Raw genomic sequence first — 19,290 nt, forward strand, 5'->3', positions numbered from 1 at the left:
CACAGAAAAAGAAATAACCTGACTTTGCATTCGGTTTGAGTGCCACGACGCTGAAGCTGGGAAATGACAGAAACAAGTATTTCTCTGTGTGTCTTTCCACCCTGAGTGTGTGTGCACGTGTTAGTGTGTGTGTTGCTGCCTTGCCATCATCAGTTTATTCAAGGCACAGTCGGCTCTTTATTGCTCAGGTAGAGGCTGATCTCATGAAAGACTTGCTTATGTTTCCAGGTCCACCCAAACAGTGTGTGTGTGTGTAAGTAACATGTACTGGTAATTACAAATGCATGTATGCATGTGTTCATACCATGCTGACCCTCTTCAACCAGTTTGCCCTTATGATCAGTGCTTTTTATAAAGAACTTACGTATTTCAAACCATCCACGCTCATAAAATAAAATCCACAGCATGAGCAGCTATTGCAAGTTAATATTTGACTTATAGTTGTAATCTTTCATCTGTTGCGGCTCATGCAAAGTTCATCTTGGTGCTGAGCAGTAAATCACAGAGGGTTTATGATGCAAAACATGACCACACAATTAGCACTCAACTGAGCTGTAATTAAGGACAGAGACGATGTACATAAGATAATATAATACTCACCAACTACTGTGAATCTCTGAGAGGATTTAATTGGATGTCCATCATGCTTCTTTTCCAGTTGACCATTTCACTTTACAAAACAGCATCTTTGACACTTTAGAAGTCTAAAAGGTTGAGAGGATGACTTAAAACAGCAGAGGTGGCCTAACAGGAGTGAACTGAAATACTGAGGAGTTCTTCTCTTCCATCCTCTCCCTTCTGAGTCTCCACCTTTTCCCCAGCACCTCCCTCTCGACTTCTCTCCTCCAGTCCCCTCCGTCTCTCACTTTCTATCGGGACCAGTCTTCCCCTACCGTACACACCATCTGCCTTCATCATGAATTCCCTTTCAGGTCCTGCAAAGGCTCCACTTTGCCCTTAAGTCTAATTAGAAGGCAGCCGGAGTAGGAAATGCCCTTCAGATTTCGACGCTCTGCCACCTGCAATCTGTTGTGGGGAAATAGCTAGGTACCAGTCAGATCCCACTAATAGAACGGGGTCTTGCACGTTTAATGAGGCATAGCACAGATGGTCCTTGTTTTCAATCAGATGTTGAACTCTGACTTCTGTAAGTCTTGAGATTTTCTACCTTTTTCCTGTTATTTACTAACGTAAAGGTTTCTTGTAATACGAATTTTAATATTACATTAATCATTAAATCATTAGTAGCAGCCCTTCTAACAGACAAAACATCAGTGCAATAAAAACCTTTCTTTTTCTTGTTAATTACCAGGACGTACGTTAAACATGTATTTCCTATTGCAGCTTGTGCAATTCTGCATCGTTTTGTTTTAAAGGTAGGAAGCTCGAGAACCAGTTGCTTGAATAATCCAAGTGTAGTTAATGAGATATATTATTTCACCTGATGGTGGCACCAAACGAACAAGAGGAGAGAACAATAAAGGAGAGAGGCTGAACAAAACAGACAACTGTATTTAATACTGTTTCAAGTTATTTACATCTGTTGGATTACAAAATGTGGAATGTGGCCAGAATCCGGGTGAACATTTCTCTTACTGTGTAAAATGCAACAATACAGACATTTTTTTTTACTTTTCTTGGCACGTGGGAATTTAACAAGCCTGTGTGTGTTCGGCTTTTTATTACAGTGCAGGTGCCTGTTGTATCTGGACAATGTGCTTCGTGAGTTTTATGCTCAGTCTAGGCAGTGTTTTGCTTTCTGAATTCTTAAAAATCACAAAAGAAAAAAACAACCTATGACACAGAAATGTAAAACAGAACCGCCAATAATTATGCCACAAAAAAACGCTGTGTTGATGCCCAGATATATTCAGACACCAGCAAGTCTCGTTACTGCTGCTTTCTTCATCTTTAGATGAAGCAGCATCTCTGATACTTCACAGAGTTTCATAAAAGCCAAAAAACAAGCGGCCTGCTGTGCATCCTCCTTAGGCAAACACTTCATAGGAACAAAGCTATGGAAACTGTTTCTTTCTGAATTTATAGTGGATAAAAATCTTTAAAAAACAAACAGACAACCAAACTTTTACAGTGAGAGGAGGGAGGAGTCCTTCCAGTGCAGGTGCCGAGTGGCTGCTATTTATATTAACACAATAAAACACGCAATAAAACATCCCAGTGGAAAAACAACTGCAGCATGCACAGTATGTAGAAGATACATGTTAGTATGTAGGCACCAACATGGATCTTAAACATCGGTATCAGTAAAACATATAAGCAAATAAACTGTTGGTTTGTGAGAAAGACTTGATGACATCGCTGATTCATTTGCTACACATGGATTTCGACTCAAGCTGCTTCGTCTAGATAATATGAACAATTTAGTTCATACTGCGGAAACATGAATTTATAATCGAGGAAAGGCCGAAAGTGTTTAAAATGTTATTTTAAAGTGCTTTTAATCAATCCTGTCTATGTCTCTGCTACTGTATTAGTTATGCTCTCTTTGTTTCACTTGTTGCTTTTCATTATTTTTATTGTTAGCAGTGTGTCACGTCTGTCAGCATGTTCTGGTGCTACTGCCAAAGATACTGAGCAGAAAACATCAAATTGTGTGTGGCTTTGTCCAACAACATCTTCTCTGACAGAATTTAGGAGGCATCCATTTTCCTCAAGAGTTTCAATAACCTCAGTCAATACTGATATTAACTGTGACGTACAGCACTCACAGATGCTCAGAGGGGATCACTACCTCCTGCCCAGCGTGCTTCACCACTCATTTGTCCGCATCAATGTTGAACAATCCAACTGCGTCTCCTCCACTTGAGCGGAGCCATTGACCTCATTAGGGAAGACGGGTGGAGAGGGGGATGTTGAAAGAAGAGTGGTGGAGTGATGTGTGGGTGGCTGGAGAAAATCTCTCAAACACCACAAGGTGTCGTGTTGCCATCTCAGAGATGGTTGCTAGGCAACAGCATCCTTCTAAGTCTTCCTGCGGGTGGTAACTAGGTTACCCCAACTTAACCACGATCATGTTGGTGCTTTGCTGCATTTTAACAGCAAAACTGTGCCCCCCCCCCCCCTTTTCCTGTTTGTCGCTAACTTAAGCCAGCTGGTCTGGCCAGGTGCTGGTGTCCTACCCCGGGTGGCGGGTGTTTAGATGTTACACCAGCTCATCCAGCAGAGTCCCTATGCTGTGGTGCTGCTCAGGGGGGCCAGCTATGGGTTTATTGCACATGGGGCAGACGCAGCGCACCTCCAGCCACTTTACAAGACACCTGTGGAGAAGCACACAGACAGGAGAGACATCAAAAAGAGAAACCCAACAGAGACACGATTCATCTTAATCATGTTGACACATTTCACAGGTCAAAACAAAACGTGACCTGCAAGATATAGATATGCATTCATATCTAATGCAGCTAATTTACATCATAGTGTAGTGTTGTATAATCTATATCAATTTAATGATCATATGCTTTGCTTGTAAATATTGAAAGTAACTGAACTTTAAATGTAAAAATAAGTGTAGTTTACAACATTTCCCTGTCATCTGAGTACTTAGTATATTTCATCACTGCCTGCAGGAGTGCGCATGTTAGAGCCGTGCAGAATTCACAAATGTCTATGAAGAAACATTACAAACAATACATGTTGGATTGTTGGATGGATATACAATACAAATGGATGAAAGTAAAGACTGAACAAGAAATCCAGCAGTGTCACACTGTAGACAGGAGCATTCAAGCACCTGACTTTTAATCACTGAACTTCAGATCAAGCATGGCCACTTTCAGTTTAACAAGACAGGTTCAAAGTGGTAACAAGAGCGACGAAAGACTCCAGTGTGCTCTCCTGTACTCACTTCCTGTGGAAAGCATGTTGGCATGGTAACACTCCCAGCTCGTCTTTCACTTTGAAGTCTTCCAGACACACGGCGCACGTCTGCTGTGTGAGTGACAGACAGGACACTCGGCGGTCACTCGATTAAATGATTATGAAGTGTCATTTCTGATAAATACTGAAATCAGAGCAGATTCTTACCCCATGAAGATTCAACTTTTTTGGATCTCCTTTTAAAACTACCTGTAGGAGTAATAAAAATACAACATGCTTAAGAAAGATATGTTTGATTTACACCTTAAAACATCCTGAATATTGACCTGAGGCTTACCTCTCTGTACCCAAACCGCTCACTCTGTGCTTGGTGTCGTAGTTTGCTGTAAATGGCGAGAGAAAAACACATAAATAACTTTGATTACAATCTGTACAACTGTCAGTCTGCCATAATTGTGCATAGATATCATGATTTAGCTCTCTGACCTGCAGCTTTACTTACATGTAGCATTGTTTTCAACTGTAGCAGGCAGTAGCTTTCAGAGAATAAGCTATAAAAACACCTTGTACACTACACTACATCAACCAGAAAGATTTACAGAACATGACCACTTGCAGAGTTATATTACCATATTTTATTTTGCATTAGCAGATCATTATCTGAGATGCATTAACACATAAACCTCCATCCATCCATTATCTTAACTTCTTTCCTGTTTCCCTTAGAAATGTTGAGGGTCACAGGAACATAAGCTGTGTTTATTTTATTAGTGTTGGTTGTGGTGGATCTGTTTCAACAGGATTAACATCACATTTAATAAACTGATCATATTTTTGTATGTTAATCTGCAAAACAACCACCTTCAACTGTGGATATGGGCAACAAAAGTAAAATATTGCCCTCACTAACACAGTGTATTAAGTTCCTACCACTTTCCACTTGTTTACTGGATGATAAAGTGTCTGTATACAGTATTTATTGTAAGCGGAGTTTAACTGAAGGTCACTGGATATAAGTTTGTGTAGTTAAATTATGGGACCATGTGTAACTGCAGGGTTTACTCTGATAATTAACTGTCTCTTCTAACTGTAACAGTACGGTGAACACACACCTGCGGACAAATACGTGTTCCTCTAGAAAAACACATGCGATGTGCACGAGCACTTACAGTAAGTGATCGTAATTACACACAAAATGCCAACACACACACACACACACACACACACACACACACACACACACACACACACACACACAATTGCGCGCACATCTGCACACACACTGTTAAAGAGTATGTTGCCTCTTTGAATCCCTGCACCACCCCAAACCAACAATGGAGAAGAGATTGTTATCACTTGGCGAGCTATGTTTGGTTATTTTTGGCCTCCTGTTTTTACACAACTAAACATAGACTCAAATGTCTATCACTGTCTGCGTCTTTGGTTTGAAACTAATTGCAGTGAGAGTGTTTGACATGAATGAATGGTTAACGATCTCTTCAAAAAATAGATAATCTCAGTCAGTGTTAAAGTCAGGAAATGACAGTTATTCGTTGCTTTTGTCACTTAGTTTATTGTTTACACCTACTGCGATGAACAATCTCCCATGCAGAACAATGTGAGGATACGCGTTTTGCATGTGCTGAGGTTTCCCATGCCTGGAGAATGACGTGAAGTAGGTGAAAGGGGGACATGATTCAATCATTCAGTGTGTTTCAGTCAGCTATTGTAACCAATCTGCAAGAATAGAAAATCCTCATACAGCTGCTGACCAGTTCTGTGAAGGATCAACTGAATTCAACAGCTGTAAAGGTCTCGAAAGGTGCCTGCACCGATCATTGTGTTATTTAATGCGAACAGAAGCTCTGCAAGACTGGGTTTCAATTCACCTCACCAAATCCAGTTCTGTGGGCTCAATAGAAACCAGAGATGTCACACAGGGGAAGAGTTTGGATGTTCTTATTGACTTGAACTTGCAAGCAGAGAGTCAGGGGAAATGAAAAATGAAGTGACATGAACTGTTTTTGGTCTGGACCTTTTTTTAAATGAGGTTTTACTGTGCACGCTGTGGCACCCCTGTCTGTGTAAAGGAGTTGCTCAGTTAGGATGTGATCTTCTGATGTTTCTCATGACAAATGCTGCTGTGTTAACACACACACACACACACACATAATGACCTCCATCAGAAAAAAAGGAGGTGAATTTTCACTTTAATGTAATGCGGCTTTAGAAATGCTAGTGAACCTGCACTTACGTAACCGCTAAGCTTTAGAAACTCCCTATTGCCTCATTCTCCTGTGGGATATGGATTCCCGGGCGATTTCACAAGTTGAGTCTCAGGGATCACTGACTCAATTAAATTAGTCAGTGAATTTATTTGAGCAAAGCCATTCTAGTAGCTCAGTATCTCAGCCATTCTATTCTCTGGCTGAAAAACACCTTCAGCTTACCCCTGCACCTCGGGTTTCTCAAAATATCTCTAACCCCAGCGCAGTTAGAGCACATTTGGGTATAATTAAAGATATGATATTTTTGGTGCATGCTTTTGGCACCCTCGTGGTTTTGCACTCTTGTACATTGCAGGTATACACCCCCCACTTTGTGCCAGTATTAGCAACAGTAGCCACACTACAAGGGTTTTTAGAAAACATGTAATTAAAGGAGAAAGTAACTGTTAGACAAGAACTAACAGAGACAGACTAGTTTTCGCTATAATCCCAAAATTGAACATCACAAGCTCGCTGACACGCAGAATTTAACGAGAGTCTGTCTGAGAGGGTAGGAAATCTGCCCCCGACAGAAAGGGCTATTCATCACTCAATATTCATCTAGTGATTCACCAGGTCCACAAATAAACTCACAATCACACTCCTACCCAAGACTACCTTCAGCATGTTAATGGGGGTGAAGGGAAGTGACTCATTGGTTATGATTCATAGGTAAGTGCTTTAAGAGAAACAGGAAGGATCGAGCTTTTCTGACAGAGTTGGTGGTCAATTAAATGGCGACCTCATCCCAGACAAAACATCCATGATTAGAAAAAAGGGGCCTGATTTCACCCCTATTACTCTATAAATCCAAACTAAATGCTGGGATATGTTCTTTATTTGCCAACATTTGATACCTATTAAGTGTTTTTCTCTAAGTGCTGACCACATTGTAATATATCCTAGATAACAATTTAAAAACCTTTGGATCTTTTCTCATGCTTTTCAAGAACAGATTGGACGAAGTATTGGAGTTTGTGGCATTTGTTTGTTTTTGCTTTGATTAAAAGACCTAAATGTTCAAAGACAGAAACTATATTATCTATAGTTTTACAGACATGGAAAAATAGAAAAAACCCACAAAGGTCACTGAAATAACTTGAAACTGACAAAAATAATGATAGTAATAGTAATTACAAATGTAATAATAATTGACTCATGAAAATCAGACATTGCTTTTTAATTGTGGTTCAACAGAAGTTTAAAAAAAACTAATGAAAGTGGCCTGGACAAAACGTTTAAGGTCCACAGGACTGTAGCCAACCTCCCTGGACATAGCCACAAGAGGACAATTGATGGCAAATTGAAGACAGATTATACAAATGGTAACCAAAGAGCCCAGAACAACTTCTAAAGACATTAAAGGTGAAATCTAAGGTCAAGGTACATCAGTTTTAGATCGCAGTGGAGGACTCCACTGTTCAATGCAAACCATAAAAAGCAAAGCTTATGGGAGAATGTCCTTTGGACAGATAAGACAAACTGGAAGTTTTTGGCAAGTCACATGATCTCTATGTTTGTGACACAATCAAAAGAACACTGTACCTACAGTGACACATGGAGGAGGCTTCGTTATGTTCTGGGGCTGCTTTGCTGCATCTTGCACAGGGTGTGTTAAACCTGTGCAGTGTACAATGAAATCTCAAGACTATCAAGGCATCCTGGAGCAAAACGTGCTGCCCAGTGTCAGAAAGCTTGATCTTAGTCACAGGCCATGGCAAGGTAAGAACCCAAAACACAGCTAAAAACACCCAAAAATGGCTAAGAATAAATCATTGGACCAATAGTGGCCTTCTATTACTTCTAATGATGTACATGAATGATGAAATTGTTGGATTTCAGCAAATGCTGGAGGGTTTTGCAACAAAATATTAAGTTAAATGTACCATAATTTTTGTCGTTGTGGGTCTTCTGTTGACCCACAACGAAAAATGTTTTATATTTATTATTACTTTTGTGAGTTTCAAGTTATTTCAGTAAACATTTTAGGTTTTTCTTTCTTTAACGCAATTCTGCAAACTGAATTTTATTTATATAGTGCCAAATCACAGCAGTCATCTCAAGGCACACAAAGTGGAAAGAGTAATTGTTTAAAAAATGATAAGGCAACAGTGGAGAGGAAAAACTCCCTTTAGAGGAAGAAACCTCCAGCAGAACCAGGCTCACGGTGGGCGGCCATCTGCCTCGTTACATAATTGTAACGTAAGGATACCAAAAATTTTGTCCACGTCTGAATAACTGGGCCACCTGCTGATAAAGTTCATCTAAACGCTTCAAAACAGCTAGTCAAGGATCATTTTATGTTTTAACTACAGTTAGAAGCTTATTATTTCATTTGCTGATGCTGCTTTCGAAAAAGAGCTACTGAGTAGGGAAAAGTCCAAAGATTCAGCTAAAAGTACCACTTACCTACTGTACCTGCTACTACTGATACTGACATGCATTTGTATTGGGACATTTTCATTTGTGCCTTAGTGTATTTTCTCGACAGCACGTTGGCTCTGTCTCCAGCCGACAGACACACGTGTTCTTTTAAATTGTTTTGACATTTTCATAACACAGTCAATTTGGAGAGCAATTCAAAATCATATTTAATGCCAGAATACTGCACCACATTATGAGATTTCAGGTCATCTGTCAATACACATCCTCCAAGGAGAACTAAAAAACCCCCTGCTGCACATGTTGATGCTTCCTGATGAGGTTTTCTACACTGCAGACAGTAATGTATGACGACTGTGTGTAATCCCACTGTGCGCTATTCAAGCTGTATGTATTCTAAACACAATTTCTCTGCAGTTTTCCTCACGCATTGTGGCGAGTGGCTTCCTGTTGCCTCATATCCTGTCCTTCAGACACAAACGTCCCCTCAGCTCATCAGGGAGTTCACAGTCAACAGCAGGAGAGGTCACCCTGTTCCTCTTTTTTTATAGCTCCTTCCCTTCCTCACCATGATTCTTGCCTGCCCACACACACACAATCTCCCTACTGTGTAACAACAATATCAGTCTGTTGATCCACTACTTTGGTCCAGACTACTGGATGTAATATTTAATAACCATACTCATGACCCTCTCAGGATGCTGATCCCCTCAATTTCCATCCAGCATAAACATAAGGTCATAATTTCCCCTTTGAGTTCCTTCTGAGCAATATAATGGTTTCAACACAGTTTATAACCATCTATAAATGTAGTTGTAAGCATATCTTAGTGTTTATTTATGCATTTGTCAACAACAGTCCTGTGGGCACCGATATGGAGAGGCTGGTGCATGAACAGACAAGTACTGATAATAAAGTAGTACACAGTTAAAATAGAAAATATCTTCATAGTAGACATTTACTCAAAGCACTGCTCCTACTAGGGCTGTGTATTAGCAAGAATATAGTGATACAAGATGTGTCATGATAAGGGGGATACGATTCAATATATGATGACGTATTAATAGGTTTATTTCATCTAGAGCAGTTCATTTGTGGCAGTACTGTGATCAGCTAATGTGCACACTGCATACTCGGATGCAAACCTGACAGTTTCTGGCAGCTAATAAATCAATGTCTGACTTGAACTAGTAATGACGTCTATTGCCTTTATCAGGATCTTCCTCCTGTGTTGAATTCTCCTGTTTTTCCTGCCTGTTTTTTTTCCAACATGACTCATTTTTACCCACAATTGTCTGTTTCGTTTGCCCCTCACCTGATGAAGTAACAGCAGAAGATGAGGCTCAGGATGAAGACAAATATGCCTGTCCCGAAAATGACCATGTAGATGTTAAGGGGCAGGTCCTGGAAGGTGATGGGCGGCATGGTGCACGACTTGTTGGCGTAAACCAGTCCCAGACCACAGAAGCACCCTAACAAAGACAGAAAGACATTGTAAAAACATAACTGAGTTAGCATATACACATGATAGAAAAGAAGAAAGAGAAATGAAGGTCCGATATCTCAAAACTGAAAACACACATATTTAATTTTAAATCACTCAGCTAAGCCAGCTGAGGATCAAACCTGCAGCTGAGTCCACCTCTAATTGAAGCCAAAAACTGAGGCATCATAACAGACACACAAGCACAGAGGAAGAGTGTAGAACGACAGAGAAATACAGCTACTGCACTTTCCTGTGAAGGTAAATTATTCATTTTCAATGTTCAACTTAAACAAATATTTTTGTTGTGGTATCCAAGCAACATGGCTGTAACACAAAAGGTTAACGCAGGGGATCCAAGCATCAATGTGATTAAACCGGCAGCATATATTCTAATTAAGTGCCTTCTTCATAAATGCACAATACAACTGACAATAAGAATAAAAACACAGTTCAACTGCAGGTACCTAATGTTTTCATGTCTCCAACTGAGTGCTTTCAGGAGAACTTTTGCAGAGTGCTCAAAACCAAACAGATGGTGTTGTGTGTTTGTTTTACCATGAAATAGATTAGCACTGTAGCACTGCAGTCAAGGTCAGAGACAGAAAGGTGGGGGAGGGTGAAGATTGAGGAACAAAAGTGGCATGAGATTGGGTAAGTTGCAGTATACAGTATGTGCAGTTTACTGTATTTGTTTGGATGTATTTATTATCCTATATAAATAAACTGAGACACTGTACTTATGTACAAATACACAGAGAAATGAATAATTGGATAGAGGGATTGTTGTTTAGGCAAACAGGTCTGAAGTGGATAGATTGATGGATAAATAAACAAATATAAATGCATGGACAGATAGATAGGTGGATGGATGGATAGATGGCTACACTGTTGTGGTATAGACGGGCAGACTTGACAAAACAGATGGATGAATGAACAGATGGAGGAACAGATGGATGAATGGACAGACGGATGGAGAGATGAATGGAGACATTTACCAGTTTAATTTCTCTGTGATGGCATTGTCGTCGTGGAACAGTTTTTTTTTTTTTTTTTGATCGATCGTGGTATTTCTAGTCAGTCCTGCAAGCCAAAGTAACACGTTGACATTTGTGTTTAACATTTCTCCCGCCTCACTGTGGAACGTGCGATGTGAGAGGATCAATATTTCCCGTCTCTTAGTTCCAATCTCTCTGAATGAGCAGCGAGGCTCCATTAATCCTGCTCCTGATCAGCGATATCATACATTTATTTGTGTCTCAAGTTCAAGTGACACAGGTGATGTTTAATGGGAGCATGTATGTTTTTAGAGGTTTCATCTGGTTTTCATTCACTCACGATATATCCTCCTAATTAATGATTGTTGTCCCTGATTCATTATTCATGTCACAGCACAGCTGATGGCACATATCACCTGTGAGGCGGCAGCAGACTCACAATCCAAATCTAGGTCATTCGTATTTGAGTCTTTGTGTGTGTTCATCCTGTCGAGACTGACTGTATGAATCGCCTCCTCCTCCTCCACCTGTGTTCGTATGGAAAGCAGACAGCTATATGTGATATTTTGCTTTGGGTGTAGCCCTGCATGACCACTGACCTATATATTGGCACACTCAAGGGGTGTCCTGTTGCCATGGTGCGGAGAGTAGCAGATGCAGAAAAAGGATGAGGGCTAGCTAGCGAAAGTCCTTATTGTGAGGAAAGAGAGAATCTATATCTGTCATATTGAGTTTCAGCTGCCAGACACATTATTGTGTTGTTCAAAAAGGCAGGAAAGTTCCTTTGTGATTTGACAGAGCTGTAAAATACCTCGGCTATGGCAGCTTCCTTGACAGCTCCTTCGAGATGCCTGCTGGGGTTTTGTCCTATATACACGTCTTCACACAAAGCTGCTTCTGCTGCCTCCACTAAAGACAGAACTTCCCATCAAATATTGAGCAGTTCACATGGGAGGGAGGGTGGGTAGGATGGGGGGGGGGGGACACTCAAGCCTGCCTCCATGACTGGTGCTGGCTTTCAAGATGAAAGAAATCTGCATTACAGTACACGCATGAAAGCGCTACAGTACATGTGTCACGCGTAAACACTGGAACAAACAGTCATGATCACAGACGAGCTGACACACATAGCAGACACTGAACTGTGGCTGCCGGCTACTGCTTCATTTTTGCAGCAGAATGTCACTCTTTGATACTATGTGTGTGTTTGTGTGTGTGTGTGTGTGTGTGTGTGTGTCCTATGAATAGTAGGGGAGTTGAGCAGCACAAAGGGGGTAATTGTTCTGCTCTGAACACCAACCAAAAGGAGGCTGCTGCACTCAAACAGCCAAAGTCACAGGAAAACAACCAAATACTCCATCATCTTCTGCAGGTCTCGCCACGATAATGAAGCACGGACTCACCATTTCACAGCAGAGAGGGAACTTGTTTTGTTTAAGCATGGCTGATACGCCTCCCCGACACGAACTACTATTTTAAACAAGACAGTGTTTGAAGATAATTGGTCAGGGCCAATAAGAATGTAAGTGAGAAAGTGCTGATCAGAGTTAGTCGGTGTAAACAAGTTTACCCAGAGAGTCTAAATTTGACATACATAGCACAATGACTGGTCTTGTGTAGCTCTCTGACTAAATTCAGATGGAAATAAAGGATTCTGTTGTGTAATCAGCCTCTTATTGAACTAATATATGGAAATTTGATTAAGCATTAATAACCATTGTCTGTTTTTCTCAGACAAAACATGAGTGATTATATTATTATTACTAGAATATAGAAGTGTCAACTCTCCCTATTTAGCAGTTATAAGTTAAATACCACCCAATATTGTTTCCATTCTTGTCTAACCTGCAGATTATCTTCAGAAGTCATGTATTCAAATAGCTTGTTTTATTTCCAAAACCTGGAGCGTTACAGTTTATAATGACTGAGAACAGATGTAAATCATCCCATTTGAAATCTGGCACTTGAAAAGTTAATCAGAGTTGACCATTAGTCATCTCTTAATCGACTAATCACTATCGATTCGTTGCAGATTTACTGAAATCTCTCACAACTATATGTATCACGTTAAGGTGGACTACTGCTTATAATACCTGAAAATGAGGGGATTCAAATAAAACACAGCTTAAAGTAAAACATGTCATTGGATACACGGTAAAGTTTCAGGACACTTTAAAATCACTGATGCGTCGTGATTTTGTTTTTCACTAGACTGGATCACAGTATAATACTGCTCTACTCACATATAACCACAGATATGGCCATAAACACCACAGTGAAGATGGGTGCTCACCGTTACACCACTGAAACGGGTGCATCAATGCACCAGAGGGAGTCCTTGCCAGCGGGATCCGATGCGTGTTGACCTACAAGTCACAGCCGCCTGTGCGGGAGGAGGATGGTGGCAAGTGGAGCCAGCGACTGTCTCCCAGCAGAGGGAAAGGTGAGCAAACAAATAAAAAAAAAATAAAGGAGGTCAAAGGCAAATAAAAAGGTGGACGAAAGACGCAAGACTGGAGCGGGGTGCTGTTACATCATGTGCGCTCTGGTTCATCCCCGCAGATCCAAAGAGGAGAAACGCTGATGTGGATTCCCCTCGCTCCTCCTCGCTGTGGTTGTGTCATTATTAATAGGCGGCGTATAACACTGACCCAGCTGCAGCATCTGTGTGTGAGAGAGAGAGAGGGGGGGGAACTAGAGCACCGGCTCGATTTGCCCCTCTCCACCCGCCCCCTCCGCACTCGCTATTGACGTGCGCACAAACCAATCCTCAGCCTGCCCTGGCTCGGTGCGCGTGGTGACGGTGACCGCCACCTCCCAGTCACACAACATACAGTGCGTGTTCGTGTGTAATAAAGGGATCAAATCAGTGCCAATGCTGTAAAGGTGCTGAGAGTGGAGAGGACCCCTTCTTCTACAGGCTGCCATTGTTGGGGGGGGACAATCTGGTCTTTAAAGGGCTGTTAGACGTTCAGCTAGTATGAAGTCCAAACCAGCCCCTTCCACAAGACTGAATTTAAAGTCCAGCACTTATTTAATCATTAGAGCACGGAGCTGAATAGATGACAAATCATTAAAGTGATTATGAAATTAAAACAATTCCTTCACAACTGGACAAATTCAATCTCCTGATGGTGTGATATGGTCCAATCTATATAAAATGAGTGTAAAAAATGCTGAAATCTGAAATCAGCCTTTGAAATTCATGTATACATCAAGTACAAAGGTTTATTCATGCGACAAAAAACAGCTATAACTGCAGATTAAAGTATAAAGCTAATATTTACCTGTGCAGAACTGTGTGCTCTGTGGAATTACTTTTCTGAATCAACATACAAATGTGTGATTTAACTCTTTGTTTAAGAAGCATGTAGAAAATACTTTAAGAGTGTAGTTCTGGGTGTGTTGCATCATAGACTGTATGTGTTGCGCTGAATGTGACGCGCAGTCAGAGTCAGACACTCGGCAGATATCAGAAGAAATAGAGCTGCTGATAGCCTGTGATGTTTCCAGCGTAGATGGGCGTGTAGCTGTAAATCAGTGACGAGGCCTCTTCCTCGGGATTGTCAAACTGATGTAAACTTCTTCTGCCTAAACAAAGCACAAGGGAGATTCACATGAATAGACCAAAACAGGATAGAAGAGATTAGACACCACACATAAGTGTTAAATATGACACTGGTGTTATCTGAAGCATGACTGGATTCAATTATAATGAGATTTAGAACAGCCTGTTACCCATTGCTAATATCTGAGTTTAGATCTCCTTGGTTCTCTGGGTGTTTAATGTCAAAGCAAACAAATGTTTTTAAAAGAACTTCCTAAATCAAGTGTATTTATTTATTTATTTACTGGAGCCAGTGAGACTGTCCTGTAAAGGATGATCTCACTGGAAAAAACAGAAAAGTTTCCTTGTTATGAATATACTAGAACAAACACATGAGCAGGTTTTTAGAGCTCTATGATATGAGATATGCATCTAGGGTAAATATCCAAATCATGTCCACCCATGAAACACTGATAATATGCTGTTTTAGATTAATTTACACATCACACAGCACCTGTATCCATAATATAGAGTTATATACTGTATACATTGGCTCTATCTCAGCTCTATCTCAGCATTTAAATTGACAAATTGCTTTGAATAATAGTTAGATAATGTTTGTCCACTTGTTGTAAATCAAGGTACCTACTGTACCTACACCAACACAACCTCCCTGTAAACCCAACATTACTGTAAGTCCGGCTCTTATTAAGGGGAAGGCAGGCACTGTTTTAATAGTACTGGAAAAGAACTTATAGTTAAAGAATTGGTATTATCTCACTGTTTATAAAATATATAATGTGTGTTTGTCATCTCACCTTCATTGACAAAAAACTCCGCCAGCAGAGACGATAACTGAACAGCGTGACGGGAGTGAGGGAAGTTCAGCTTTCTGTCCCACTGGAAACGATTCACCTCTGGGTGCCACTGGACTCCATAGAAGGGATAGCTCTTACCTATCACGGACAACGAAACAAAGTCTGCTATTACAACTCTGCTAAAGAGCCACAATGACGTCTGTCACATTAATATATTATTAATCTTGTAACCTTCTATGGTTGAAACAAAGTGGGCTCCGTTCTCTGCTACGTTGGTAGACAGCATGGAAAAGAAACTGTGCAGCTTCTCATTTTCCTGGAAGGTCTGTAAGAGCATTGTGTGATTACACTAGTCAATATTTTTGCTAGATAGTTTTGCTGTGTCGTAACTGGATTCAACATTAATGAATTAAGGAGTATGCAACATTTGAAATATCAGCTGTGTCATTATTATTTATATCTGTTCTGCATAGCTCATTGAAGTCCTGAGTTAAGTTGGACAGTTTCTGTCATGCGAAACAAATTTCGGTAAAACACATTTCTCGATGTTGAAATAGTCGGAGGAGTGTTTGTCATTTTAGTTCTCAGTACAATGGCAATGCATATTCATAAGGGAAGAGAGGATGTGAAACTCTCAGTGGTGATACTGGAAACCAGGGGGATTTACTCTACCTTTACTGTGATTCCATAGCGATGGAAATTGCCAGTGAGAGGTTCTTGGGTCAAAGCCTTCATAAGCTCGTCAGGAAAATCCTTAAACATCCTACTGGAGTGGCCCTCTGCAAGGGAAATTATGAGGTATTCAACTTTGTATATATTTAAAAATAGAAAATGTTATTATAGCCTGATGGAAATAAGTTTGATTTGGGGGCCAAAAACATCCTCTACTGACATCAAGTGGTACAATGCAGTACATTTACATCAAACAATGAAAAAGTCTATTGAAAAAAAATCTAAATGTGAACCATGACTGTACTTTAACCTGAAAAAAAATGCACATAAAGACATCAACAAAAAAATTTAAATTCAGCTCCATCTAACCTGTGGTGAGGTTGAGGGGCATCGCCACGTTCTCAGCCGTGGTGCTCTCCAGCAGATTTTCTCCAGCTACCAGCACAGTCAGCAGCTGCATGCCCATGCATGTACCCCAGATGGGGAAGAAGTCTCCTTCATCGTTTGCCTGGAGCAGACACAGAGTGCAAAGTTTTACATTTATGTGTGAAAAATAAAACAAAAACCAAACCATGACAACATTATTAGGAAATATTCTGCTCTAAATGTGGAAAACAATGTAATTTAACTTCCTGTAATTTCTGCAATAGAAAAAATAACTTTTTCACTAATCACTGGGAAAATAGAGACACATTTCTTCAAGTTCCATAATTCAAGAGGAGCTTACTTTAAGAAATATTAAAATTTTATGAATAACTGGAAAAATTATTCTTAGTACATATTGAGTTTAAACCTTATCTCAATTTTTGCATTTTCAAATGATCTGCTGTCTACTAACTTAAATTGCTAAACAATTCGTTAGAGTTGATTAACTGGACTCCAACTCGTAGGTAGAACCAAGTTCTGTCTTTTTTTTTTTTTTTCTGGGAGACTTTAATGGAAATTATTAGGAAAGTACAAACCTGTAAAAAAAATGTTATCGAAAGTTCTCTATACTAATTTTTATGTTGATAAAGTACCAACCCTCCTAAAGTCCACAACAATCTCCTTGGTCGTTGTTATAGTTAAGGTCAGGTGATTGTTTCCCCACCACTTTCCGAAACAGTCCACCAGGCTTCTGTGCTCTGTACGCCGCCTGTCCTGTCCAGGTGTGAGGGAGCTCTCTGGAGCAGGTATATAATGGCATCATCTACTCCTAACTGGGGGCGATAGGTGAACTGTAGTGGGTCCAAAGACGTTTCCAACTGAGACCTCAAATGGGAAATGTAGACATGATGGGTGGGCAGTTTTCTCTAAGCCTGGTTCCCCTTCTCTTTGAAGCCTGTGATATTCTTCATTACAGACCACACGTTTCATGTTGTTATGCTGGAGTTGGTTCTCCAGCTTCCTCATGTAGGCATCTTTGTTCTCCTTCAGTCTCACTTTCAGCTCCTTCTGAACTCTCTCCATCCGGTGCTTCCTGTTCAGCAGCTCCTTCAGGTTGCAGTTAATCCACGGTTTATTGTTGGAGAAGCACCTCACTGTCCTGGTTGGGATTAGATTATCCACACAAAGTTGATGTGCCTGTCATGGAGTCGATGTCATCTCCATTGTATTCACGGGGAACTTCCCAGCCAGTGGCTTCAAAGCACCCCTGCAGAAACTTAACCGCTTCCTGATAACACTTCCTAACAGTTCTTGTGGTCACTGCCCGCTGCTGAACAATGGAAGTGTAGGTAGAGGTGAGAGGCAGCAGGTTGTCTGTTATCTGATCTGCCCAGTGGTGTATGCATCTTTCACATTTGCATGCAGTAAATCCAGTGTAAAGTAAATGAAATTGAGTTAAAAGTGTGATTGTTTGCTCTGAAGGAGGTTGCTAAGAACAAGTATCAAGAAGATACTAGAGGGGGGTGTCTACGATGCGCAGATCATCAAAGAGACTTTAGATAGCAACAGTGAAATCAATGTATGACTGAACAAACCTTCAGAGCGAGTCCGTAGAAAATCTTTGCCACCTTGGCAAAGTCTGACGTCTCCAAATCTGCAGCTCCTCCAATAAAGATCAAGCTAAAGAGACATCACACAGTTAGAACAGTGACAGACTGGGGAACAAATGTAATTATATTCACTCACAGTACTGTAGCTCACCCATTTATCTTCTTAAAGATATCTTCATATTCAGCTGTGGTAAGATTCAGTCTGCAAGAGCACACAAAGAACGGTCCTTATTTACTATATTATTTTACATTAGACAACACAGGAGAAAAAGGCACAGGGGAACTCCAGTGAACCCAGGTGTTTGAAAATAAACTTCTTTCTTTTTTACACAAAAGCAGCAACTATGAACATTGCTTTAATTATGAAGTGTTGTGGTCATATTATGCATCAAGCACCCAGCTTTGAAACCTTGTGGTTTGATATCTTACAACAAACCATAAGGTTGCGAAGCTGGGTGTAGTCAGTCTTTAACAACATTTAACTGAGGGCATTTATTTGATTGTGCATTTATGATGTTTTTTCTAGAAAGAAGCATTAAATGATAATTTTAGTGTGACATTTTTGTTTGTACTTATCTTGTTAAATTATCTACCATTAAAAACATATATACATACAGCATTATCTACCTGCTCGGTAATAAAATACGGATTATAAAGTGTAATTGATGATATTATAAACACCACAACAGGCCAAAAGTACTTTACCCACCTGATAGGCATTACTCTGCTGCCCCCAGACTCAAGGTATTTCACATAGGAGGAAGGTATGAAGGTCCTCCCGAAAGGTTTCAAGATTTCATCTGAGACTATCTGGGTCAAAACACCTGAGTAACAAAAACACAAAAGCAATGAATACAAAAAGGAGCTAAATTAAACACTTACAAAGAAACTGCCATTTGCTCTATTTTTTAAATAGTTGTATTTAAACTTTTAGTCCTAATGGTACATTTGACTCACCGATAATAGGTCTGTCATTCACAGGCTCCTCGTTGACTGTAGTCGGCATAGCTTCGCTGCAACACAAGCAGCAGACAAAAAATAAGCACAAAAATACTGAGAAGTTGGTGTTCGACATATTTTCACCTCAATTTCCACTGACCAATAACAGCTTCAGTCATATGTGGCTCTTAGAAAGCAGTGAATTAAAAGAGAAGCAGCAGCGCGCTTACATATATATGTGTTGCAGTAGAAGAGGATATAGTCAGGACAGGGAAGTTAGGAATATCCAGATTTACATGTCATAACTCCTGTACTGCACATGCCGGTCAGGCAAGTTGTTTGCTGAGGTAAACATAACTATTCTGCTGACA

At 40.3% G+C, this 19,290-nt stretch overlaps 2 protein-coding genes across 4 annotated transcripts; both read right to left on the reverse strand.

The window, feature by feature from the left end:
• Positions 1 to 1,518: 1,518 nt before the first annotated feature.
• On the reverse strand, positions 1,519 to 13,375 carry rnf122 (ring finger protein 122). Of its 2 annotated transcripts, none has more exons than XM_026343714.1 (6): positions 13,261 to 13,375; positions 9,802 to 9,958; positions 4,175 to 4,220; positions 4,045 to 4,086; positions 3,866 to 3,945; positions 1,519 to 3,278 (listed from the first exon to the last, which is right to left on the reverse strand). In XM_026343714.1, the coding sequence occupies exons 1-6, from the start codon at positions 13,283 to 13,285 to the stop codon at positions 3,164 to 3,166; spliced, it is 465 nt and encodes a 154-aa protein (XP_026199499.1). In that variant the 5' UTR covers positions 13,286 to 13,375; the 3' UTR covers positions 1,519 to 3,163. The 2 variants fall into 2 exon arrangements, with proteins under 2 accessions (XP_026199499.1, XP_026199498.1); XM_026343713.1 differs by having other exon boundaries at positions 3,866 to 3,948.
• LOC113150947 (gamma-glutamyl hydrolase) lies at positions 12,840 to 19,160 on the reverse strand. 2 transcript variants are annotated; one of them, XM_026343711.1, is made up of 10 exons: positions 18,938 to 19,141; positions 18,690 to 18,804; positions 18,132 to 18,182; positions 17,966 to 18,050; positions 16,374 to 16,512; positions 16,005 to 16,111; positions 15,564 to 15,657; positions 15,333 to 15,470; positions 13,501 to 14,558; positions 12,840 to 13,388 (listed from the first exon to the last, which is right to left on the reverse strand). In XM_026343711.1, exons 1-9 carry the CDS (start codon positions 19,053 to 19,055, stop codon positions 14,440 to 14,442), a joined length of 966 nt encoding a protein of 321 aa, XP_026199496.1. In that variant the 5' UTR covers positions 19,056 to 19,141; the 3' UTR covers positions 12,840 to 13,388; positions 13,501 to 14,439. The 2 variants fall into 2 exon arrangements, with proteins under 2 accessions (XP_026199496.1, XP_026199497.1); XM_026343712.1 differs by lacking the exon at positions 12,840 to 13,388 and having other exon boundaries at positions 14,157 to 14,558; positions 18,938 to 18,993; positions 19,080 to 19,160.
• Positions 19,161 to 19,290: the final 130 nt, after the last annotated feature.

Source organism: Anabas testudineus, chromosome 9 (assembly GCF_900324465.2).
Source record: "Anabas testudineus chromosome 9, fAnaTes1.2, whole genome shotgun sequence".
NCBI classification, from domain to species: Eukaryota; Metazoa; Chordata; class Actinopteri; order Anabantiformes; family Anabantidae; genus Anabas; species Anabas testudineus.